General features: G+C 29.5%; 1 protein-coding gene across 1 annotated transcript in view; it reads right to left on the reverse strand.

Moving 5' to 3' along the window:
- LOC129957610 (uncharacterized) overlaps nt 1–27,114 on the reverse strand; it is a 48,334-nt gene that overhangs the window by 16,843 nt on the left and 4,377 nt on the right. The window contains exon 2 of the mRNA XM_056070027.1: nt 4,034–4,138. Coding sequence (XP_055926002.1) covers nt 4,034–4,138 — 105 coding nt within the window. The remainder of the gene's footprint in view (nt 1–4,033; nt 4,139–27,114) is intronic.

Raw genomic sequence — 27,114 nt, forward strand, 5'->3', positions numbered from 1 at the left:
CGAAAATGTGCAGATTTCCAGCAAAGTTTGAGTAAAATCTGATCAGAGGAAGGCCGTCTGTCCGGTTGTTGTAATAAAAGTTGATACGATAATTACGCAACTAAAAGAGCTAGATAGATAAGATTTGGTGTACAGATTTAACATCTATATAGTATAGACACCTGTCAAATTTTGTGCGAAATCCAACAAGGAACTGACCGTCTGTCGGTCTGTACTTTCAAACACATATAAACTTATGACTCAAACAGGCAGTGACTTAATATATCAAATTTGGTATGGAATTTTGTGACTAAAAATGCAGTTTTTTTTTTGTCCAATTTTTGTTTTAATCTGTTATGAAAAACGTATCTAAAACTCAAATTCGACTTTTGGATACTGTTAACCACATGCCAGTGATTAATCGCCAAAAAACTCGCCAAGGATAACACGATGGATTCAATAAAAATGTTACATTTCTGCCAAAAGTTAATATTTTGTAACAATTGTACGCTATTACCAAGTAAGACTTTCTCAGGAATGACACCTCTATGAGAGAATATGCGAGAAAGTTTTGTGGAGACCCCTCCCTGGTTACTGAATTTAATATGTAAATATATTGTACGCAATTCTGCAAAAACTGTTATAGAGTTACCATCATTATTATGGTATAATGACTATTTTTTCTTTTTTAAATTTCTTCACTTTAAAAGAAATCGACAAAGGGATGGTTAAAAAAAAAGGGCAGATATTAGATACAGAATTACACTTTTTATACTAAATATTTAATATAAAAATTTTATTTTCATTTTAAAATATTTAATATGACTCAGGTTAAGCAGGTGGTGAAAAATTAAAAACGTATTTCAGCAAATCTGAAATGTGATAATTTTCAATTTTTAATGCATTTAGAAATCTTTCATGAAGAATTATTTTCTTCAATAAGCTAATTTATTAGTTTTGAAAGTAGTTTCGCTACTTTTATTGCACAGATTAACAAAAAGGAATAAGGAAAATGAATCATAAGTAATATTATTATAAAATCATAGATTAATTTTTTCATAATCGTTTGGGTTTAAGAAATAATAAGTAAAATTGTAGCAGATTTTGAAATAATCGTTTGGGTTTAAGAAATAATTAGAAAAACTGTAGCAAATTTTGATATAAACTTACATTTTTATATCTCAACATTCATATAAATTTGCATTTTAGAAAAAACAGTTTAAATTTATTTCATTTAAATATACATTGACCAACTATAAATTCACATTCAATTCATTGCTTTATTTTATTAGAATATTTCTTTTCGCATTTAAATCTAAACATAAAAATACTTCCAAAACAATTTTTATTTGATCGAGCATGCGCAGATATTCAGCTTTTACTCTACAAATCTGCATGACCCAGTCTAGATCTTGTCTATAGATAAGAAAAGAATAATTGGATTTTTTTTCCTGTCTAAAGCGAACAAAAACGCTATGCTATAACAGGCGTTCTCTACGATACGCCTATCCAAATGGTGGCGGAAAAATCAATAACTTTTCGTTCGCAGGTGCAACTAGGATGTTCGCCCGATCCCCCACCCACTATAGCTGGCAGTTTCCGATACAACTCATCTGAGTATGATAAAAAGAGGGGTGTGTGTGTTTTATGCCATGTTTATGTTTTAGATCTATAGAGTCCAACGCTTTTCTGAAATAGTATCTTTTTCAAAGCATTATCTGGGAGGTAGCTGTGATAAGATAATTTAATATTGCGATGAATCACTCGGAAAAGGTTTTTCAACTTAGAGTCTGGCGTGATTTGAAAAATGGTTTTCTGACGGCGAACGTTATTGGCTTGTTTTGGCGACTTTTTTTTGTTCGACGGATTTTTTTTCCCCTATCAGTTTTCGTGAAAAAAAATGATTTTCAATTTTTATTTGAATTGTTAGCTTACCTGACGTTTGTTAAGAAAGCGTTTGGCAAGTTTTTTTAATAATTAATTATTAAAATTTTGTAAAAAATGAGGTTTTTTGTTATTAATTGAAAATTTTTTAAACCTGACTAATCTATGTAATAACTACAAATTTCACTTTTAAAATCCATCACTTTTACGGTTGTATGTTTCTTATGCCATCAATTAGTACTATGAATAAAATTTTTCTTCTCTAACTTTCAACAACGAAAATAAATAAATAAATAAAATAAAAATAAATGGTACGATTAAATTTTAGATGAAACAATAAAAATGGTTTATATTTAAGTGTGCCAAAAATCAATCAAAAATTCTCACGACTATTGTATTGATATCATTAAAAAGATATTTTTAAAATTTTTTAAACACTCTGAAATTTATTTCTGTGCAATAATATTTTCGGAAGTTATCGTGGATAAGAGGCCAAAAATCAGCTTAATTTTTAATTAAAATTCTAATTAAAATTTCAAAAAAATAGAGCTAAGATATATATGTGCCAGATTTGATAGTTATAGGTCTAATGGTTTGAACTGTAAAGCGCCAACACAATTAGTTGGTTGTCTATCTGTCTGTCTGTTCGGGCGTATATGAATATCATGACTTAAAAATGCAATGAACTGCACAAATGAAATTTGGCTTGCGATCTTAATACCAAAATTGTTGAACTAAATCAAGGGTAAAATCGGTATAAGGTAAAATCGGTATTTATACCATATTGTAGAAAATAAGTCTGAGAAACATAAGGAGATAATATTCTCACCAATTTTTTTTTATACTTTCTCGAGTACAAAGAGAAATTATAGTAATCACAAAAAATTCGAACTCCAGATTTTGACGAATTTCCATGTTTTTTATCCTCTTGAATCCGAAAAACACATTTTTGTATTTATGTCTGTTTTTTATAACTCTAAAGCGTTTTAAGCCAGACAGATGAAATTTGGTGTATTTTTTTACACCAAATTTGTAGATTTCTATTAAATTTTGAAAGAAATTCATTCAGAGGAAGTCTGTCTGTCCGGTTGACCGAATATAAGTTAACACGATAATTACCAAACGAAGAACTAGATGGATAAAGCTTTATTCATAGATTTAAAATCTAAAGTATAAATATATATCAAATCTGGAACTAACTCCGTAAGAAGTTGACCGCCTGGCCATCTGTACTTTTGCATGCATATAAACAAAATAATTCAAAAACGTGCCTGGCCTAGAGGTAGCTTGTCTTCCCCGTGATCTAGGTGTTCTGGGTTCGAGTCCTGGTTCGGGCATGGTTGTTTTCTTGCTTGTGTTCTCTCTGTGAGGTGCGTGAACGAGCCCCCCTGTAAAAAGGGGTTGTGCACGCGAGTGTGTGTGTGCTATCTTCATTTGAGCTAGAAGTCAGACTTCTGTCCTCAAGTGTACAGGGGTCTTTACCCTCAGAAGCTACTGCGCAAAAATTTGGCTTAAAATAGTCACACGACAAAAAAAAAAAAAAAAAAAAAGTAACAATTTAGGTAAATAAAATGTTGTTAACAGTTTTATAATCTAAAGTAAATTTTGAAGCACATCTGTCAAAGAGTTGACCATCGATCTGTCTGTACTTTCACAAGCATAAAAAGAAGATAACTCAAAAATGAAGTGATTTATAACATTTGGTACGTGATTATGTTACTAGAATTTCTGATTTGTGTCGAACTTTAGTTGTAATTAATTGTAAAAATGGCATTCAGCATGTATTTTCAGTTTTCTAGCATTCATGTATTAACTGCAAACCAGCGATTAACCGCCAAATATCTCTAGCTAATAGACTATTTCGTAACTATTGTTAGACAATGGTATGCAGTTAATAACACGCAAACATATTTATTAGAGAGTACGGGAAAGTTTCTGCAAGACCACTGCCACATTTCAAAAAAAAAAAAAAAAAAAAAAAACCTTGCAAGAAACTTATTATTTAAACACTCAGAAAATCAATTTACCTCAGAAAGTAACACAAAAGTAAAATTGTTAGCATTTAAAAAAAAAAAAATATGATCTGGAATAAAATAATTTAAAAGCATTTTAGATAACAATTATGTTCATTTATATGCATTTAATATGTTCCTAAAGAAAGGTAAGTTACCTTTTCTCCATCGATTGGATAGTAAGATTGATCATGGTGCCATGGGGTTTCCTTGTCAGTCCCTGGTTCTTTCACCAACACATGCTCGTGATAAAATGCAACTTCCTGAAAAGAAATGAAAACTGTAAAAATATACTCGTATAATGCAAAAATTCTAATAGGTTTTCGCTAATTCGATATACATTTAGATTACAAATAGAAGTCAATTTAAGTGACTCCATAATCACATGACACAGCTGCTTTGCCATTTTAAGTGCCCAAAATAAAATATCTAAACCAAAATAAACTAAAAACTATCCGATTCGGACAAAATTGAAAAAAAAAATAATAATGAATTGTTGATTAATTTTATTTATGATGAAAAGGTTTAATCGATAAGTTTTGTTTTTCCAAAAGTTCGTTCTGTAAATAAATTATGGGATCTACTGGCGTGCTTATTAACTAAATGAATCCACAGTTTTGGCGACGAATTTTTACAAAAAAATAAAGGAATTTCGACGATAGCCCCACTAGGATTCAAGTTCCAACATTTACTGCAGAAAATTCGATGCGCAGTTACAAAGATTATAAAAACTCGAGAATCAGTAGTTGAATTGAGCTCAAGCGAGTAGTTGAATGAAGTCTGTCTTTGAAGTGTTGATCTTTTGCCAGTCCTCTCGGAGTGCTTTTTACTGTTGCAGTTATTTATTACTTATCTACTGCTTATATGCTGTTGTTCATTGCAAGTGCTGTTTTGTGAATTCATATCTTCGGTACAGTGAATTCATATCTTCGGTACAGTGAATTCATATCTTCAGTTAAAATAAAGGGCCTTTATCTGTTATTGAGCCTATTGGCTTGTTTAACCATATAACCGGTAGACAATTTTGAAATATTAATATGTACGTACTCAAATGAAAAACATTTTCTGGTAAAGGAACAACCGATAAGTTCTTTAAAAGATTTCTTCGCTTTCTTCATGATTTCAAAGCCACCATTTTATTTCTTAGATGTTTTTGAAAAGTTCTTTGATAAATTCACGATCAGTATAATAGTGACTGAAAAACAAAAACAAACAACAACAACAAAAAGGACAATTACATCTTGTAAATGCATTCTGAGTTTATACAGCTTCAAAAGAAGATTGCCCGAATTTTAACAAACATTTTTGATCAAACGTCTTGATTTCGGTGCATGTAGATTCTAAAAACCAGGGAAACACTAGGACTATTTTGTAACGGACTTCGTAATTTTGAATCGCGTTCAGATGACGAGGACAACACCTGATCTGGCACCCGTCTCCAAACTACCATACCACACCAGCAGGTGGACGCTTGGCCCCGACGGATTTAACGTGCACCACACCCGCTTACACGACAGTTCTTCGGTGGAATCAGGTCTCGAACTTGAAACTTCCGAAATGCATGTGGAATTCAAGTATTTAGATAATAATTAATTTTAAGAATGCTAAAAAATTGAAATTATTGCTTATATATAAGCTATAAGGCAGTATAATTCGTATAATGTAGTTTGAATTCAAGTTTGTACGTTTCCAATATTATAATAATAAAGTCATAGGTATAGATTTCAACATCACACATACACACGCACACACAAAACTGCTATACATATAAGCTGCTACACATAAAATACACACACACACACACACACAAAGCTGCTATACATATAAGCTGCTACACATAACACACACACACAAAGTTGCTATACATATAAGCTGCTACACATAACACACACACACAAAGCTGCTATACATATAAGCTGCTACACATAACACAAACACACACAAAGCTGCTATACATAACACACACACACACACACAAAGCTGCTATACATTCAAAAGTTATTGCATAGCTTTTGAAATTTAGAATATCTATATAGACATCGAAAAAAATATGTATACCATTTTCAATTATGGAAATATAACTACCTTTTCTTAATTATAATTCTCTAAAGTGCCCCTATAGATATAATTCTATATTTCAGAGGTCGGATAAACAACGACTATAGAATTGAAGAATCTTACCCGTTAAAGGCAGCATATAATTAATTGTCCATGGATAAATACTGATTTTGACGAATCTATGCAATGCTTTTTCTCAAAAGAATGGAGGTTTTCGGTTTTGCTTTGAAAACATACCGATTGTTGTCAGGCAAAAGAAATATGATTTTTTTTTATCACGTGCCTTAGCGTTTTATATACGTAGATGCTGCCTACTTTTGACCCTCAAAACACAAAAATGTACTTAGATGCATCATTAAACCTCAAATGACCACTTTTCCCAACTTTATCAATCCCCCTCCCTCTCCAGTCCAAACACTTCATCGAAAATGGTTCTTTGTTGCGCGTCATCTAAGTCAACAGGGGAAAAAACCACAATCCTGGACGCAGAGATGACAAATCCTTGAGCATAAACGGCCATGACTCAAAGCGTTCTTTCTATGACCAGGAGTGGATCTCCCTCCCTCCCCTTCTCTACCTGTTAATCACACTCGAGATCCACTTTCACCCCCTGGGAAAAGGGAGGGGGTGAGTAATTGTAGGGGTGGCCAACAGAGCGGAGGGTCATTTCGAGCATGTACAACGGTAGAGAAAAAGCTGGAGGCATTGCATCAGGCGGTGTAATGCTGCTTATTTATTATTCAGTATAAAATGTAATGAAATGAATGTGAGAATATGTACAGGTGTTTAATTATAAGTGGAACATGGGCAAAAGAAGTGCGTGAGTCTACAAAAAAAAAAAAAAAAAAAAAAAAATCTATTTATCTAGAGGAATACCGAGTTTAAAAAGGACCCTGGAAGAAAAATAACAATTTTTAAAACATAGAATTTAAATAAAAAGCTCTTATTTTCAGTACTTAATAATGATTAAATAGATGTACGGAGAATCTTAATGTTCAGGCATTTTTACGCATTTTGTGGCAGCTCGTTGATAAATGGTATATAGCAATTGAAATACATAAGTAGTATAATAAAACTTCAAATAAAAATAAACGGTACAATTTATGAATTCATGGCTCAAAATCAAAGTTCAAATCTTCTTAAGAAACTGGGTATCTTTTTTCTTCATATTTTGTGATTGAAACACATTGCTTAAAACATTAGTTTAGTTTAGTTATATTAACGTCCCGTTTTAAAGCAACGCTAGGGCGATTTTGGGACGGACCTCGTAATTTTGAACCGCGGTCAGATGACGACGACGACATCTGAGCTGGTATTCCCCCCTCCTACTCTACAAGCTGACAACTCGGATACTTTCAGGGGCGCCAAAATTCGACGGATGCATGTTCGCTGTGAATATGATAAAATAGTTATGTTAAAATGCCTAATTAATCGAAATTCATACACATAGATTTTTTCTTCCGCTTAAAATTTCCATTTCATATTTATGATGTTCATTTTAAAAGCTTAAAATGCTTACTATCTTTTATTCTAAAACAAATATTAATACAAGAGCGTTATGAATAACGAAATATTACACTCATGTATTATTTTTTTTTTCAAGAAGAACGGGAAGTCTCAGCATTAGTTTTACAAGATTTACTTTATTTAAAGATTTCAGGGATAGAGGGGACCGGAAGGCGATCTTTCTACTTCCTCGTATACATTGTATACAAAAAGTATAGTAATCGTCAAAAAAATTCGAAATCGATATTTTGATAAATCTTCACGTTTGAAATGTTCCTGAGTTCGAAAAACGCGTTAAAAAAATATCCGTCTATCTGTCCGTCTGTGACAAAGATAACTCAAAAACGCTTTCAGCTAGACGGTTGAAATTTGGTATATGGTCTAAACAAAAAATATCTAATTTTGAATAAAATCTGTTCAAAGGAGGATCGTCTATCCGGCTGTTCGAATATAAGTTAATACTGTAATTACAAAACGAAGAGAGCTAGATAGATGAAATACGGCACACAGATTTGATTTCTATAATGTAGAATCTGTCAAATGTTGATCTCAATCCAACTACGGGTTGACTGTCTGTCGGTCTTCCAGAATAATGTAAATGGGATGATTCAAAATGCAATGATTTAAATGCATTAAATTTGAGGTGGGATTTTTATGACTACAATTACAATTTTGTGTCAAATGTTTGCTAAATTCGGTTGTGAAAAACGGGTATAAAACACAAATTCGATTTTTGTATTCGATTAATGCATGCCAGAGATTAATCACCAAATAACTCGCCAAGGATTACACGATAGATTCAGTAAAAACGCTACATTCAAGCCAAAAGTTAATATTTCGTAGCTATTATATGCCAATGCCATATAAGGCATTCTCTGGCATGACAAGTTTATTTAGAGAGTCGAGAAAATTTTGGGAAGGCCACGCCGCTGGTTTAAAACATTCAGTACGGCAGGTTATATATGCTCCGTGGTTTACTGGCAAACTATTTTTAAACTGCTAGCATACTAACCAGGGTCATCAAGGACAACTTCTAGTTCTACCCATTGAAAACAAGTCAGAAAATGACCGCCGAAATATTTGGACCTAAAAAATGAACCATCTAGATCTAGTCGACGTCATTGCTGGCATTGAAAACTGGAAACCCCCCCCCTTCTTTTTGGATTCAGATTTACAACGTATGTCAAATAACAAATATAGTATAAGTATTCACATTTCTTTGTTTCTTTTTTTTTCTTCTTTTTTTTTTGCTTACACGTAAAAAAATATATATATTTGAAACTAAATTGCACGAATTAAATTTTATCTGAAATGTTTTTTTGTGTGATAAAATTTCTCAATTTCCATTTATGTTAATTCATACAGAACAATGCTTGGTTTTCATTTGAATAAGTATGGGATCCTTGTAATGTAAACGAAAAACACCATTTTAAATTACATTGAAAATCCCGCAAAAAAGGGACATAAACCTATAAGTTATTGCTTGTTTGTTTATTTAATAATATTGCTCTGTTTATCGTTAAAAACTTATACAGCTTTAAAATGAAAATTTGTAGAGAAAAATTTATTTTTCGGTTTTTAACACTTGTTAGAGTCATCAAAGAAAAATAAAAGTCCTTGCAATTTAGAAAATAAAGCGAAGCCTGAGTTTGTGAATGCAAATAGATTAAAATTATTGTTATATACGCATCAAATTTTAGGCACTAATATGGATTAAGAACCTACATACCGCTCAAGTTATTTCAGAAAATGAAAAGAATTTGACTTGGAAGGCTTTGTTTAAAACGCTTGATATTTTTCAGTCAAGCATTTAATTAAAGTTTATATCTAACTGAACAGATAAAATTACAATATCTAAGTATTGAATCAATATTTCACATTTTGCAGCCAGCTTAGCAACTTCACAATCAGCTTTTCTTTTGAAATTGCCAGATTCTCGCATGTTCTTTCTTTGCATTTTTTCTTCATCAGATATCGCTGGGCTATTCATTACAATTAAAAAAAAAAACAGTTCAAGGTTAACACGTGTATTACTTAGGTATTCAGACGATTTCTGGCCGAGAGACAAATATTTCCGCTATTCGAAAGGATTAAAAATATATATATATACTGAAAATTATTCATTACTGTTGCCACAAACGATGTGTCTTAAAGTAGAATTAAGCGAATAATATTATTTTAAACTCTTTTGCTGTTAATTTAGTATTAATTAAGGCTTTACTTTTCCTTTTTTTTGTCACCATTTTACCGACAAGCGCAATATAATATTTACTAGAACGCAATAATAATTTTTATTAAATATTTCAAACAATACTGGTAAAACAAACTTCAAATGTTATGGATCAGATGATTCGCTATCTATCAATCACAAAGCGAATATCACTGGAACTTAAGAATCTCGAATATGGACTAAACTGCATCAGCGGAACTGCTTTGTAACTATTTTAACTGACTGAAACTTTAATTTGTTTTTGTGTGTGCGCACGCTCTTGTATTTAGTGATATAAATTATTTGCTCTCTTCATCTGAAAACAAGGGATAACAGCCTTTGATGCTACAAATCCCAATCTCCTACTGCTTTCAAGTTCACAAAGCGAATAAAACGCAATGTTTACATAAATATTTTTTATATCTATACTTATAATAAAGCTCAATGTGCGTGTGTGTGTGTGTGTGTGTGTGTGTGTGTGTGTGTGTGTGTGTGTGTGTGTGTTGGCGCTCTACAGGCCAGGTCATTTGACATACAGCTATCAAATTTCGTACATGTATACCTTAGAGGTCGGGAATGTGCACCTGGGGTCCCTTTTTTTGAAATTTTAATTATTAGTTAAAAACTAACTTTCCCGCCAAAAAAATCTTCCAGTTTCCCCACCGCCAACTTTTCCGCCAAAAAAATCTTAACTTTTCCACACCGCCAAATGAGTAAGACGTCAGTTATTTTTTTCTCCCAACAGAATTGAGGCTAGGGTTAACATTTTTCGGCGGATTATTTCAAACGATTCTGTTTATTTTCTTTATGTTTTATGCATTTAAAATGAAACATTGTTAATTAATCCATGTTTCAGATTCATTCTGAAGTACTTTTGAATTAAAATAACACAGAATAAAGGAAATTAAAAATGTATAATCTGCATAGCGTTACCCCAACTGGCGTAGAAAAATTCACGCATTTGCATTAACGTAACTGGCGAAGAAAATTCACGCATGCGCATTGTTTTCTGACTGTTGACATGGCAACGAACGGATGATTTAAATTATTTTTAGGTTAGTTGCATGCTTTTTTAAGTAAATTGTATTTATGTTAGTTATATATATTTTTGTATATGCTTATAGTTTTAAGTACATCGTTTTTTAAGTAGTTTTTTTAAGCTGTTTTCAATGATTTAAATTATTTTTAGGTTAATTGCATGCTTTTGTAATTAAAATGTATTTATGTTAGTTATATACTTTTTTGTATATGCTTATAGTTTTAAGTACATCGTTTTTTAAGTAGTTTTTTTAAATCTGTTTTCGACCGATTATTTTAAACGATTCATTTTATTTTCTTAGTGTTTAATGCATTTAAAATGAAACATTGTTAATGAATCGATCTGTTCATGATGAATCTGAGAAATTTTTGTTGACAAATTCTTGAGATATTACATAAATTAAGAAAGATATTCTTTAGTGCCCATAAAGTTTAAACGCTCAGTGACTCTATTATCAGTAATCATATTATTAAAAAAAAATGCTTTGTTTCAGTAAAAAATATTATTATATTAATTGCAAATTAATCATTTACACTTTAATTTAAAGCATAAATTCTTCGAGGGCTAACAGAAAATTAGAGAGATACATATCACGTTATGACTGAAGGCCTTTATAATATTATGAGTGAATGATATTACTATCAAAATTTGAAGCCTTAAAATATTTTGCTGAAGAATCTATTAAAGTTGGAATTACATAAAATATTTAATGGTACGACCGGAGTTTAACCCCCTGCTCTGGGCAATTTTTAAAAATCGCCAACAACGGCCTTGCGAAATGTTCAAAAGCAAAGGAGCAGATGCTCAATTATAGTGCATAATAAAGATTTCCAGCTTTGGCGCGTTATCGGAACTTGGCGAAGAAGGAGTTAAACTCCGGTTCAACCTATTTAATTATTAAAATTTAAACGAACATTAAGATTGGCGAACCGGCTGGTCGCCAAAGGCGGCTAGTACTTATAATAAAGCTCAATGTGTGTGTGTGTGTGTGTGTGTGTGTTGGCGCTCTACAGGCCAGGTCATTTGACATACAGCTATCAAATTTGGTACATGTATACCTTAGAGGTCGGGAATGTGCACCTGGGGTCCCTTTTTTTGAAATTTTAATTATTAATTAAAAACTAACTTTCCCACCAAAAAAATCTTCCATTTTCCCCACCGCCAACTTTTCCGCCAAAAAAATCTTCCATTTTCCCCACCGCCAAATGAGTAAGGCTTCAATGTTTTTTTCTCCCAACAGTAATAAGGCTAGGGTTAAGACTTTTCGGCGGATATATTTCAAACGATTCTGTTTATTTTCTTAATGTTTGATGCATTTAAAATTAAACATTGTTAATGAATCGGTCTTTCAGATTCATTCTGAAGTACTTTTGAATTAAAATAAAACAGAATAAAGGAAATTAAAAATTTCTAATCCGCATAGCGTTACCCCAACTGGCGTAGAAAAAATCACGTATTTGCGTTACGTAACTGGGGAAGAAAATTCACGCATGCGCATTCTGTTCTGATTGTTGCCATGACAACCGTTACCAACGGATGATTTAAATTATTTTTAGGTTAGTTGTATGCTTTTGTAAGTAAATTGTATTTATGTTAGTTATATATTTTTTGTATATGCTTATAGTTTTAAGTACATCGTTTTTTAAGTAGATTTTTTTAACCTGTTTTCAATTATTTAAATTATTTTTAGGTTAGTTGCATGCTTTTGTAATTAAATTGTATTTATGTTAGTTATATATATTTTTTGTATATGCTTATGGTTTTAAGTACATCGTTTTTTAAGTAGTTATTTAAACCTGTTTTCGACCGATTATTTTAAACGCTTCATTTTATTTTCTTAATGTTTGGTGCATTTAAAATTAAACATTGTTAATGAATCGATCTGTTCATGATGAATCTGAGAAAATTTTGTAGGGAAATTCTTGAGATATTACATAACTTAAGAAAGATATTCTTTAGTGCCCATGAAGTTTAAACGCTCAGTGACTCTATTATCAGTAACCATATTATTAAAAAAAAATGCTTTGTTTTAGTAAAAAATATTATTTTATTAATTGCAGTTTAGTCATTTCCATTTTAATTTTAAGCATAAATTCTACCGGAACTAACAGAAAATTAAAGAGATACATATTATGTTATGGCTGAAGGACTTTATATTATTATGAGTGAATTACATGACTATCAAAATTTGAAGCTTTAAAATATTTGATGAAGAAGCTATTAAAGTAGGAATTATATAAAATAGTTAATTATTAAAATTTTAACGAGCATTAAGATTGGCGAACCGGCTGGTCGCCAAAGGCGGCTAGTATATAATAAAATGATAACGTTTTACATTTATTAAGCCATAGGACGAATTTCAATCACATATGGAACAATTATTAGTAACGGAGCAAAAATACTATGGTTTTAGACATTCCATTAGCAACAAACACTACAAGTGGGATTAGAACTAGATTTCAGGGAATCTTAAAACACTATAAAGGATATCTCGAAGCACAGGACCGGTTTAAACTGAACTTGTTTACATGACCCGTTAAGTGGAATATAACAAAGGCCGTTAAATGAATAATATTTTCATTATAAATAAATAATTATACTTTGTATAATTTAATAATGATTATAATAATTTAATGATAACACACATTGTAGTTATAATATTTTATAAATCGTACAATTTATACTTATTTAAAATTAATTAATTTGGTAATTATATTAATAACATCTTTTACTCAACCTGCCGCTAGTCCTAGGAAATTTGCTACATTGTTGGTTACAGCGTAACCAACAATATATTTCTGATAAGATTTGATATTAATTTTTTTCCATAAATCTCCATTTTCATTAAAATATCTGACTGTATCGTAGTAATATGAGACGCAGAGTATGTACTAATTAAATAATCCGAATAGGATTAAATTCTCATAATGCATTTAAAACATCGGCATAATCTATAGATTTAGTTTGAGCATGCGCCATTAGCCAGCTTTTACTGTTCCGATCGAACAGACCACATTAAGCTATTGTTGATCATAAAAATACACCCCCTCTTCGGTAAGATGCGGAGGAGGAGTGTTTTTCAACGTTCCTTTCCTCTCCGCCTACTTTCCTCCCATTTGCTATAATCGTCTGCTGATTTCTGTGCTTTTTCTGGGTAAAAACTATCAACACGGCATTCTTAGGTATGATTTCAAGTGGTAATTGAAACAACCGGGTGGTGAAAATAAACAAACGTTTTATGAATTACATTGATAATTGTGTCTTTTTATCTCTCTTTTTCTACAAAAAAAGTGAGGAGCTGTATTACATACAATGGAAAGGTTAAAAAATAGTTACCTTTGAAGTAATAGTTGTTATACAATATTTATGTTATTTTGAGAAGTATATGTAAACTGAAAAGGTTTTTGAACAAGGAGAATTAATTCATAATTCTATATCGTACACATTTATTACATTTTATATTATGTATATAAGAATTTTTTCAATATCGTCTATCAAGAATCTTCTAACTGTAATGGCGGGAGAAGGCAAATATCGAAGGGATGCCGAAGTTTGATCAATTAAATTCTGTTGCCAAAAAAATTTGTAAAAAATACATATTCTTATATTTTATCAAAATATAATATTTTGATAAAATTTAAGGATATTATTAATTGGCCAAGTTCCTATCTGTTTCATAATGTTCACTTAATTATTTCAGATTTCGTATAACTGAGAGTCTACTAAACAATACTGCTTGTAAATACAAATGACTCAAAATCATAACTCATAGTAAAAAAAATTTATATTTATTTTAAAATAAAAAAAAGTTAATCTAAAATAAATCACTAATATATTGTTAAGTTAAAAATGCATTGAAATGTGAAAGCTAAATTTACCAATTTATTTAAATATGGGTCTCATAATATACAAAATTCCTAAATTCGGGAAAGACTAGATTCCTTTGGCGAAAAGTTGGTTTAATACTACTTTTTTAAAATAAGATTTCATAATCATTTCATTATATTATTGAAATTATTATTTGTAGTCTTATTCAGTATTTATAGATTCGAATCAATCGATAAAAGAACATAAATTTAATTTAATTACTTTTCTAACAGCAATTGTTTTACTTCAAAAAGACAGAGAAAGAACAGAATCATTTTGCCTTTTGCAGATTTTTACTCATAGATGGCGTTGAGAAGCGAATATTATTTATTTTATCAAAGAAGAAAGAGAGAAAATGATTCATTGAAACAAGATTATTTTTTCACAGAATTTTTTTTAAAAAATTCGTGCTTATCAATTGTATATGTTTATTACTTATCCTACATAATTCCTCTTTTATCTACAGATAGAGAGTGTGCTTGATTCGTGCTATGTTTTCCTACTGAAATTTGTATAAGATTAAAATACTTCCGATTCGCAGCGATAGCTACTTATGGATATCTATATAGTTAAATAAAACTGAATGTTTGTTTATCTTTTCGTATAAATTTACAGTTTTTGTCCAATGTTGATGACAGCATATAGCGGTACAAAAGGAAAAACAATCTCAATTTTTGAAAATTGTAAAGTTAATTTGATTAAAAACTAAGCAAGTTTATATTGCCTCTAGCTTATATTTTCCTAAAACGCTATAAAAATAATTTTAACATTATCTTAAAATTTAAAAAAATCATATTTTTAATCATACCATTTTTATTTTCATTTTTAACTTAATACACAACTTGAAACAATTTTGATTTGTTTAAATGCTTTTTGAGATATGTGCTCACTGCAGTTGCTTTATTTCAAATTTGTTCTAAATAATATTTACATGAATTTTTAAAAGTACTTCCGAATAAGATATTTAAAAGAAAACAGAAAAAAGATATCGTGTTTAATATTGAAAAACAGAAAAATGAAATAATTTAACATAGAACGTCATGAATAAATTTCATGCTGATAATTTATCCTTTTTTTTTTTTTTTTTTTTTTTTGTTTCTTCACAGAGGTAAAAAATTCTGTTGAATGAGAACGGAATGCATCCAAATTATTTTCTTAAAAATGTCTCTATGTTTTTATTTCATTCCTTGAAAAAATAATGTTTTCAATTTTCTGTTGTTATTGTTATTAATACTAGATGGTCTAGCTTTTCTAGACTATCTCCCTAAATCCAAACGCCTGCAAAAAGTCGATGAATAAAATCAGGTCCTTTAAAACGTCATCTTTGGTAAAACCCGAACAATCAAGAATATGAAAAGGAGTGCCAGTCAGTTTTACAACAATGGCATTCTAGACAGAGCTTCCGGTCCCGCTGGAAAATAAGGGCATTCGTATATCCACTAATAAATCGTGAGAGAATGGTCTGCTATTTTCTGATTTCTTGAATTGAAGAAACTCTGAAGGGCCTTTACCAAAGTACTATGGTCACCGTTACCAAGATACCGTACATGGTTCCAAAGTTTATTTATTTTCAATTGAAGAGATTCCAGAGTGATTAATTTGAGTCCATGCAAGGCTTCAGTAAAAGTAGTCTTGCCTAAGATTCGTCATATTTTCTTCTTTCCAGCAAGTACTACAAAGCAAAGACGGTAACAATTTTTTGATTTTTATGATGAAATCGAAGCTATTTAAGTTATTTCATAAAATCATTTGATCGTGTGCTTTTCCAAGTGTTAAAATTAAGATAAAACAGTGGCTTTCCCAAAACTTTCTCTAATAAACTTGTCACGCCAGAGAAATGCATGTAGTAGTCTTCAATATTTACAAAATATTAAATTTTTTTTGTGTATTTATAATTTTTATAGAATTTGTCGTGTCATCCTTGTCGAGTTTTTTTTATGATGAATCCCTAGCACACCGTTAATATTATCCGAAAATCGCATTTTTGCTTCAAACACGGTTTTCTCAACTGATCGAAACAATTTGACACAAAACTGCACTTGTAGTCATAAAATTAAATACCAAATTCGATATATTTAAGTCATTGCATTTTTAAATTATTGCGCTTGTTGTTGTGTTATGACTTATGACACTTTACAAGTCCGCCGACAGTTATCTGTCAGTGATTTAAGCTGAGTGAGCGTCTCTTGTTTTTTCAGAAGCGCCAACTAGGGCCAAGAGTACGTCATAGGTACTTTATGCGTCACATTCGCTTGCACAACCCCTTTTTACATGGTGGCACATTCACGCACTTCACATATAGAACAAAGAAGAACAATCATGCCCGGAACGCTCAGATCACGCGGGAAACGCGCTACCCCTATGCCAGGACGCCGGCATTGCGCTTGTACACTTGTAAAATAGTGACCGACAGACGGCGAATCCCTTGTTAGATTTGTGTTAAAATTTGATAATTGTCTTTACTATAGATGTTAAATTTGTATACCGAATTTTATCTATCTAGCCCTCCTTGATTTGTAATTATCGTGTTAACTTATATTCGAATAGCCGGATAGACGAACTTTCTCAGAACAGATTTATTCAAGATTTGATAGAAATCTTCATATTTTTTTGTGAAGACTGTATACCAAATTTCAACCATCTGGCTCAAAGCATTTTTGAGTTATTTTTGTCACAGACAGATAGAAAAACAATTTCCAAAAATGCATTTTTCGAACTCAGGGAGATTTAAAGCGCGGAGATTCGTCAAAATCTCGAGTTGGAATTTTTTGACGATTACTATGCTTTCTCTATACTACGTATATATGAGAAAGTAAAAATTGTTTTCTTTGAACATTGACTCCGAAATAAGATCTTCGTTTCCACTTTTTTTTGTAGCATTACTTTTTTTTGAAAATTTGTAGTAGATTAATTTCATTAAATTCAAATTTTTCAGATCTACCGAAAAACAAGAGCAAATTTTAAGTAAATGCATTTTGTACTAAATATTCAACAACCAAAAAAGTCAATATTCCAGAAAACAAACCAAAGGCGACTAGCTTATAATAATTTTAAATTTACTTAATTAATATTTGTAATTAAATTAGAGGAGCTTTCTCCCGTCCATTAATGCGGATATATTTGCTTCCTCTTATAAGAAGCATAGAAATGGAAAATATTGAGAGCTTTATTATCAAAACGCTATCACTTCCGCTTCCTCACAGGTTTATTTATGCTTAATGGTAAATTAACGGTTGAAAAATCAGATGATAATCTTAATGTGAGTTTATTTTGCCACTTAGGCCATTTCTGTCAAAAATGTAAGATTGAATTTAAATTCCAAAATAGATATAGAGGGTACATTACATAAATATAATATTTCCTCTAAAATTCTTCTACTGAAATATTTGTCCCAAAATAAATCTCGCTTTTTAAATAGGATTAAATCTTACCGTGTGTTTGGCGCAGTTTAATCAAAAATGGTTCTTGAGCCAATAAACTCCGTCAACCAACCAACCAACCAACCGAAATAGAAGTACCATAAAGCTTCAAAATATATCCAAAAAATTCTTTTACTTTTAAGACTTACTTTAGGACTTTCGCGCATTCAAGATTTTACCTTGAAGATTCTTTTAAATTTTCTACAAATTTAGAAATAGCTCTCTTCCTTTCAATCTAATGGCAAGATAATTTGGTTCGGAAGTAGCCATAAAGCATATTAAATAAGTATAATAATAAACATTAGCTTAAAAAAGAATTTTGATTTTTTTTTTCTCTTTTTCTTAACAATAAATTTTATACTCAAAAAGTAATAAACTTTGTATTGTATTTTCGCACAGAATAAATTTTTTAATGCTTGAGTAAACAGGAACAGGATAGAACTTCGAATATTATTTAAATTCTTGAATTAGCAATAACATTTTTCATATTTTAAGTTATAAACATCTACCTTTTACATAAGTAATTTGCAAGGATGCTTCAGAATAAGATAGACATATAAATAATAAACAGTTAACTTTTAAAACTTAACAAGCATGAAATCGTTATTTGCAAACGATAAACTTCAAACCGAATGTCTGTCTAAATCTTTTTATTTATTTAATACTAGCCGCCTTTGGCGACCAGCCGGTTCGCCAATCTTAATGTTCGTTAAAATTTTAATAATTAAATATTTTATGCAATTTCTACTTTAATAGCTTCTTCATCAAAATATTTTAAAACTTCAAATTTTGATTATCATATAATTCATTCATAATATTATAAAGGCCTTCAGTCATAACGTAATATGTATCTCTCTCATTTTCTGTTAGCACCCGTAGAATTTATGCTTTAAATTAAAGTGGCCGGTTCGCCAATCTTAATGTTCGTTAAAATTTTAATAATTAAATATTTTATGCAATTTCTACTTTAATAGCTTCTTCATCAAAATATTTTAAAACTTCAAATTTTGATTATCATATAATTCATTCATAATATTATAAAGGCCTTCAGTCATAACGTAATATGTATCTCTCTCATTTTCTGTTAGCACCTGTAGAATTTATGCTTTAAATTAAAGTGGAAAGAATTTATCTTCAATTAATATAATAATATTTTTTACTGAAACAAAGCATTTTTTTATAATCTGATTACTGAAAATAGAGTCACTCAGCGTTTAAACTTTATGGGCACTAAAGAATATCTTTTTTAATTTATGTAATATCTCAAGAGTTGGTCAACAAAATTTTCTTAGATTCATTATGCATTAGCAGATCGATTAATTAACAATGTTTAAATTTAAATGCATCAAACACTAAGAAAATAAAACGAATCGTTTAAAATAAACGGTTGGAAACAGGTTTTAAAAAAACTACTTAAAAAACGATGTACTTAAAACTATAAGCATATACAAAAAATATATAACTAACATAAATACAATTTACTTACAAAAGCTTGCAACTAACCCAAAAATAATTTAAATCATCCATTGATAACGTTGTCATGGCAACAATCAGAACAGAATACGCATGCGTGAATTTTCTTCGTCGGTTACGTAACGCAAATACGTGATTTTTTCTACGCCAGTTGGGGTAACGCTATGCGGATAAGAAGTTTTTAATTTCCTTTATTCTGTTTTATTTTAATTCAAAAGTACTTCAGAATGAATCTTAAAGATTGATTCATTAACAATGTTTAATTTTAAATGCATCAAACATTAGAAAATAAACAGAACCGATTGAAATAATCCGCCGAAAAATTTTAACCCTAGCCTCATTACTGTTGGGAGAAAAAAAATACTGAAGCCTTTCTCGTTTGGCGCTGGGGATAATGGAAGATTTTTTTGGCGGAAAAGTTGGCGGTGGGGAAAATGGAAGATTTTTTTGGCGGGAAAGTTAGTTTTTAATTAATAATTAAAATTCTAATTAAAAATTCGAAAAAAGAAACCCCAGGTGCACATTCCCAACCTCCAAGGTATACATGTACCAAATTTGGTAGCTGTATGTCAAACGGTCTGGCCTGTAGAGCGCCAACACACACACACACACACACACATTGAGCTTTATTATAAGTATAGATTATTTCATTTTTATGCTTTCCTTCGCAGGTAGATTCTTGTGATTGCTTAGAAAGCAGAATTTTATCATTTTCTTTCTTTTTTTTTTCTTAGTGTTTTTTTTTTTTTTTTTTTTGGAAAAAAAAATTAATCAAACAAAGAACGATAGATAAGAAGAAAATATTATTCAAATTAATATGGCGGCATACATACAATTGTACAAAAACAGAAGTTTGAAAGTTCACTGATAGTGCTGTCTTTTCTTATTTGATGTCTTTTCTTATTTGATTATTAGTCTCTTGATTCAGCAACTATAACACATTTTTAAAAGGACTGAAGACAAGATATGAATTTCACAACTATTTATATATAATAAAACATTTCGGCAATTTTATTGTAAATGGAAAAATAAAATAAAAACTTCTTTGCAAGACATCTTATTTAGTTATAAAGTATTTTATTTAAACTTTATTATAAATCTTATTAACCTTTTATTATAACATGAACTTACTTTAAGTACCCAATATGCAGATGCATCTGTACTTATTATAAGTTTCATTTTTTTTACATATTTGATCTTAACTGAGTAATTTTTGAATGTTTAATTTGATTTCAACTTTTAAAGATTATTTGAAGTTAAGTAGATTTGAAATATAATGTTTGATTTGAAAGTTCTTTTATTAATTGATAAACAGAAATTTAATTTAAGCAAATAGTTAAAATATCTTTGTCCGTTTCTCACCAGAACTTTGAAATAATTTTCATTAGCAGATTGAAAGCTATTAAAAAATTATTATCACATCATTTTTTAACCAGAATATGAAAAGAAAAGTTTAATTCCTTAAAGCGCATATGTTATTTATCCAAACTGTGCATTAAATCAATTTATGATTATTGCACTCGTAGAAGAAATTGCTCGCTAATTTCCATATATACTAAACCGTAAAAGCATTAAACAGATTTGTAGCGCAAAAATGTTCCCAAATTCTTTTGCAAAAAAAAAAAAAAAAAAAAAAAAGTTTTATATCTTTTTTTTTAAAAAAAAAAACTTTAGAAAAAAATAGCATTTTTTTCCCCTGATTCCATGGTACAAGACGAACAGTGTAATCTGTTGGCTATTTTTGTTCGGAAAAATTTCTGATTATGAAGCTTTTTTTTTGCTCCCTATTTCCGCGGTTCGTTATCTTAGGAACCGCAATTAAGGCTGACATGGCAGATACTAGATCACTGTTATGGATCGCCGGCAAACGGCCAAAAAGAGATAATTGCAGTTTATGTTTCGCATCAACAAGTCAATCAGTTCTTTTTTAAAGAAAAGACGACGTAAACTTACCTTAAAAAGACGTCGGAACTTAATCTCGTTATCTTTCCTATTTTTTCCCGCCAGAAAAAGATTATTCGAGTTCTTTTTTACGTTTTCTTTCTTCGTTTCTAGCCGCTTCGAATTTGCTTTTTTTTTTCTTTCATTTTTCTTCCACGTGCAATAAACAAAACGGAGCAGATGATAGTTAGACTATAATATTTACATTTAACGAAGTTGAAAGGAAAAAAGGAAAAACAAAATTCTCTAGGTTTTTTTTTTCTCTCCGAAAATTGAATAAAATGGCATTATATGTTACAGGACAGTACATTTTCTTTATGCTTTCTTTTTTAAAATAATGGAACAATCAATAGAATAATTCTGTCAAGAAATGAATTAATTTTAAACTCTTGTTGGAGTTATTACTAGACACATTCCATATCTCATTGAATTTTCTTGATATTTTGTATTAGAATGAACTTCATACCAAAACAAGATATAGTTATGAGTAAAATATAGGTCCTTTATTTCTCTTCTAAATATGAATTCTAAGACATTAAAGCAAAAACTAAATTAAAAAAATGCTAGAATTTCAAGGAAATGGTTTTCTTTCAGAAAAACAATGAAAGATGCCTCCATACAAATAAATAAATAAATAAAATAAAATAAAGCTCCGCTATATTGAAAAAAAATAAATTATTTTCTTCTTTTGACTTAGTAACATAACACGCATAAAAATTGCAGTAGAATTTTAATTTTAAAAAATCCGGCAAGAAAACTAATCTAACAGAATTATAGAAAACCAGTTTAGAAAAATCCTGTGACATTTGATAAAATTTTCTAGTAATTTAGTTTGTGTTTTATACGTCGTCATGGCAATTATCTTTAAATCTGCAGTGTTTATACTAACACTATGAAATAGGCCAATAACCTTGATATTTTTATTTTTATCGCGTGTCATATTTATGAAAGACTAAAAACTAAATTAAATATAAGGAAATAGTGTTAAAATTGTAACTTACGCTTAACACTTTTGAGTAGAATAAGAAAAAGCAATTTCTTTTTTTTGTTTATTGTGTAATTGAACTAATCTGAAATTAAAAGCCTTCCCATTACCTTGAGTGATCTCTTTTAGGGAAAAAATATTTTCATTTCTTCATAAACGATTTTCTGTAATTGTTTATTTCACAATATAAAAATACCGATAAATACAGAATACATATGAAATGATTGAATTTCTAAATCGCTCAAGCTTGATTTTGCAAATAAATTAGTTATTTAGAAAACTACAAATTAGTTGTAATTGAAATCGTATTATGTTTTAATTTTTTTATGCTAAGTAAGTAGTAAGATTTTTTTTAATGAAATTCATTATAGCTTGATTTCCTTCTAGTATTGTTTTTCATACCTGAGGCATTTGCTTTTTATTTTCATTCCCAGAATTTTGTAAAAAAATATTATTTTATTTTTTTTATTTTACTGAAAAAATTATGCATTAAAGTTTTTTTATTATTATTTTGTAACTTATATTCTTCAAACTAGGAATAAATATCTTAATGCTCTGATTCCTGTAATATTCTTAATTTTTAGATTTAGTATATTTGTTCATTCTTTTTAATTTTATAACTACCTATAATTAATTTCTTTTTTAAAAAATAAAATATACTCCGCAGGTGCTGAAATTTTTAATCTTTGAAGAAATATTTTTTTCTGTTACAATAGCCTACAGTTGTTTTGAAAGAATATGCATAACCAACTCATTTTTCCTTGCTTAAAATAGAAATGTCAAATTAATTGCATTAATTTGCACAGTTTCTTTTGTTTATCAAACTGTTTGTAGTTTAATTTACAATATTAATTTAAAATTTAATTTATCCTTCCATTCGATTTTCTACAAAGACATTTAAAATATATTAAAAGTATGTCACTTTCCCGCCAAAATTAATTTTTCTGTTCTTCCTATTTCGAATTATATGAATTTTTCAATTTTTTTTATACCCTAATGAAAGAAACTCTTTAAGGCTATCCTCTAAAACTTACCTGCGACAAAATGACAGGAGTAGGGAAAAAAAACCCGGAACAATATGTACATTTTTTTTTATTGATTCGATCTTTACAAAAGTAAAGGGAGAAAAAATTGAAATTCCCTTTCAACGAAACGGGAATCGTTCTTCTTGAATAGAACGAGCGTAGTCCCCCCCCCAAAAAAAAAATGTTATTTCAGAGTAAAACTAATTAAGTTGGGGTGTAAAAGGGGATGATATAAATTCACCTAATCCGCTTGGGGTAATAGGTGTGATTACGAAGAAGAGGACGGGGAATTACGTCACCGAGAAAAAATCTCATTTTAGCCACCCCTTCCAAATTTCCCTTCCCCATATTTTACAAACAGCAATTAAATCTTTTGCATAGCAAACGTTTGAATGCATTAGCATATGAAGAACAAGCAATTTCAATCATGTTGTTAATTCAAGTAATAAATAACATTTGACGCTTAGGTAATAACAATAAATGTTTGAATCGGGGAAAAAATTATATAAGCTAATGACAAGATACCGATTAGAAAAATTAGATACTTTATTATCATTTGCTTTTTTATGTACGTCTAAAGAAACCTAATAGTCATTTAAAAAACCGTTATCAAAAATAATCACATTTTCAATTTTCATGAAACCAAAAAGTAGATTTTATTTTTTATCTGATCATGTTTACAAAATGGAAGCTATCTGAAATTGTATCATGTGTGATTTAAACATCGTTTAAAACACTCTACAGAGCAGTCGATTTTGTACTTATGGGATAGGTACTTACCAAAAAGAGGAATTGCCAAAATTTTCATTACATATATAATTCATTAAAAATTACTCGAAACGTTATCATTTTCTTCACTAATTTTGGAGCATATTATTAAACAAAAACTATTTTCATACTACTTTCAAATAAAAAAAAATATTTTCTGCGATATCGATTTTATTTTAGAATTAGTTCTATACAATATTTTGTAGAAGTGGTCTTCTTTTATATAATAGCAAGCAGTGTTCTTATTTTATATAATCTCAAGCAGTGATCTTGTCGTGTTTGAATTGAATTGACATTGAATATTCTTCACAAGTACAAATATATAAATATAATTCCTAAAACGGTTTTTTCGGACTCGAGTTTTAAAAAGTTGAGTCTTATCAAAACCTTGAAGAAATTCAAAGAATATCTAATCACCTCTAATCGTAGCCCAATGGCTAATTTTAAAACGTTAAAAATAAGCATATATTTTAATTGGAAAATACTGCAAATGACGCATGGAATCATGCTTCATGTTATTTAAAGAAATAAATGGATTTATTATTATTATCATTCATAATATAAAATCTTAAGGAATAAGGGATAATTCTTTTGCATTTATCCCTTTATCTAACATTTTGGACAACAACAACAAGAAAAAAAAGCAGCAATTTTTCAGCAATTAAAACAGGCCGTGAATTATTTTAGTCTAAAATAATGAAAGGCGCTTTTAAAAATACTATTACAGCACGACCTTTATTACGAAGGTCGTGATTACAGACGATTTCTATAATTGTCTCGAGAAAAATTCACCAGTTGAGAGACGATCAGCGATTGGTCTAAAATAATGAAATTCTAAGATTCATTACTCGTCAGTTTTGGTGGTGAATGCATGAAACTTTTTTTTGTTTTGTTTAAAATGCCAGAGTTTTTTTTTTAATTATGCTAAAAATAAAACAAGTAATTGTGTAAAAATAAAGACACTTTTTAAAGAAATTTATTTAGTGATTCAACTAAAATAAAATATAATTCTTTATGTCATTTAGAACATTTTTCAATTTGAATGTACATACCCATGTCTAACAATTTAAAAAAATAATTATTCGACCATAATTATAACAAAAATATGTTTTAAAATTTTATATTTCATTGAAAAGAGCAAATTTTACAAAATTTAAAGTAGTTTTTTTAAAAATTCTATTGCTACTTTTATATTTCTCTTTAAGATATTGAATAAGAAAGTAAATCTTCCTGAGTATTTGTATCATCCATATTATATATTAAACTAAATCTACTAATAGAAAACTAATAGTTTTTGGCGATCAATTGGTTCATTCGAAGTAATAGTTTACCGGCTATTAAACTATTATTATAAACTAAATTTTATTTAAAATTTTGCTTTGTTTTTTGGTAAGATTGTATAAATATGATTTTAATGGAATTAATCTGCTAAAAATCAATGCGCGTGCAAATTAAAAAGTACATGCACTTCGGAGCAAAACCTCTAATCCGGAATATTTGTCCCCAAAAGTAATTTTTTTATCTTAATTTTAGTGTTGAAAAACGTACGCAATTGGTGATTTAATGGAAAAATAGAGTGAATTTGAACTTCATCATAATAAAAACACTCCAACAAATTTCGTTCTAAAAGAAATTTTAAAAAAAGGTATTAAAATTTTAAAAAAATGTATAAAAATAAATTTGGTGTCATTAAAAGGTAACTTTTTGTGTTTTAAATTAGTACAAATTTCACTTTTTATAAAAATTTTCGAAGTATGTAGCTAAAAAACGCAAAAAATTTACTCAATTTTGATATTTTAACCAATGTTTGGGATTTAAAAAAGGAGGTCCTATTAAAGTAAGTCTTAAAAAAGTAAATCCTATTTTAAAAGTAAGTCCTTCCTATTGTCTTGAAGAAGTCCATGTGTACCAATTTTCATCAAGATCAGGCAAAAGCTGTAAATTTGTAAGAAATAGATACAAACATTCATTTTTATAGATTATATAAATGATTTTTCTTTATTTACTTCCAAAGCATTTTTATAGTCTTTTCCTTCTCGAAGAGACCTCGCTTGAATGATATGTTTTACATCAAACATATCATTCCATAATTAGATTTCCCTGCCAAAATGTCATGACAGATAATGTAATTTCATTACACTGCACTCTAATCAAATTTCATTTCAGAATAAGGCACTACACAACTCATTTTCAATTTTTTTATCCATCAACCTAATTTTCAGCCATGTAGTTGAAAATTAGAAGGATCATACCAAAGGGAAAAGAAAAAGAAGAAAAAATGGCGAGTTTATTTTCATTCTCCCTTAAAACATCTCTTTTAAAGTTACCATACGTGCAGCTGCTCATTTCAACGGATTCACTCTTTCGTCGTTTCTGGGAATAACATGCTATGGTTTCACAGGAGAAAAAAAAAGAAAAAAGGTATTTCCGGTTGCAGTGTTTAATAACAATCCGGTTATTGCACCGAAAACTGGAAACCTTTTTTCTTAGGGTCATTTGTGTTGAAGCCGAAGAAAATTTGGAAATGTAACGCAGTTCTTTCAGGAGGAAGTTTAGAAAATCTTTGGAAAACAGTAGTTCTTAGAGAAAAGTCTATTTGAATTGTAGTAACACAGGTCATTTACTAAAAGGAAATTTCGAATAATATTTTATCATTTATTTATTCATTTGAATCTACAAAGAACATTAGCATACTCTTTGTTCGATAATTTTTATTGATATATGTAATTATATAAAAATGGAACAAAACTAACGCATTAATTTCAAACAAAAATTAGCAAACGATAATGAAGAATGAAATGGATATAATTTATTGAGATTTCCAGATATCAAGCTTGCATTTAACTCAAAAGTTTTTGTATAATATAATATTCTTCCGTAATTTCGCAATATTCTTATTGAGAGTGAGTTCTTGTGGCTTGAGTGGAGTTATGCTATGCTTGTTCTTTA

This window comes from Argiope bruennichi, chromosome 11, assembly GCF_947563725.1.
Source record: "Argiope bruennichi chromosome 11, qqArgBrue1.1, whole genome shotgun sequence".
In the NCBI taxonomy this organism is placed as follows: domain Eukaryota; kingdom Metazoa; phylum Arthropoda; class Arachnida; order Araneae; family Araneidae; genus Argiope; species Argiope bruennichi.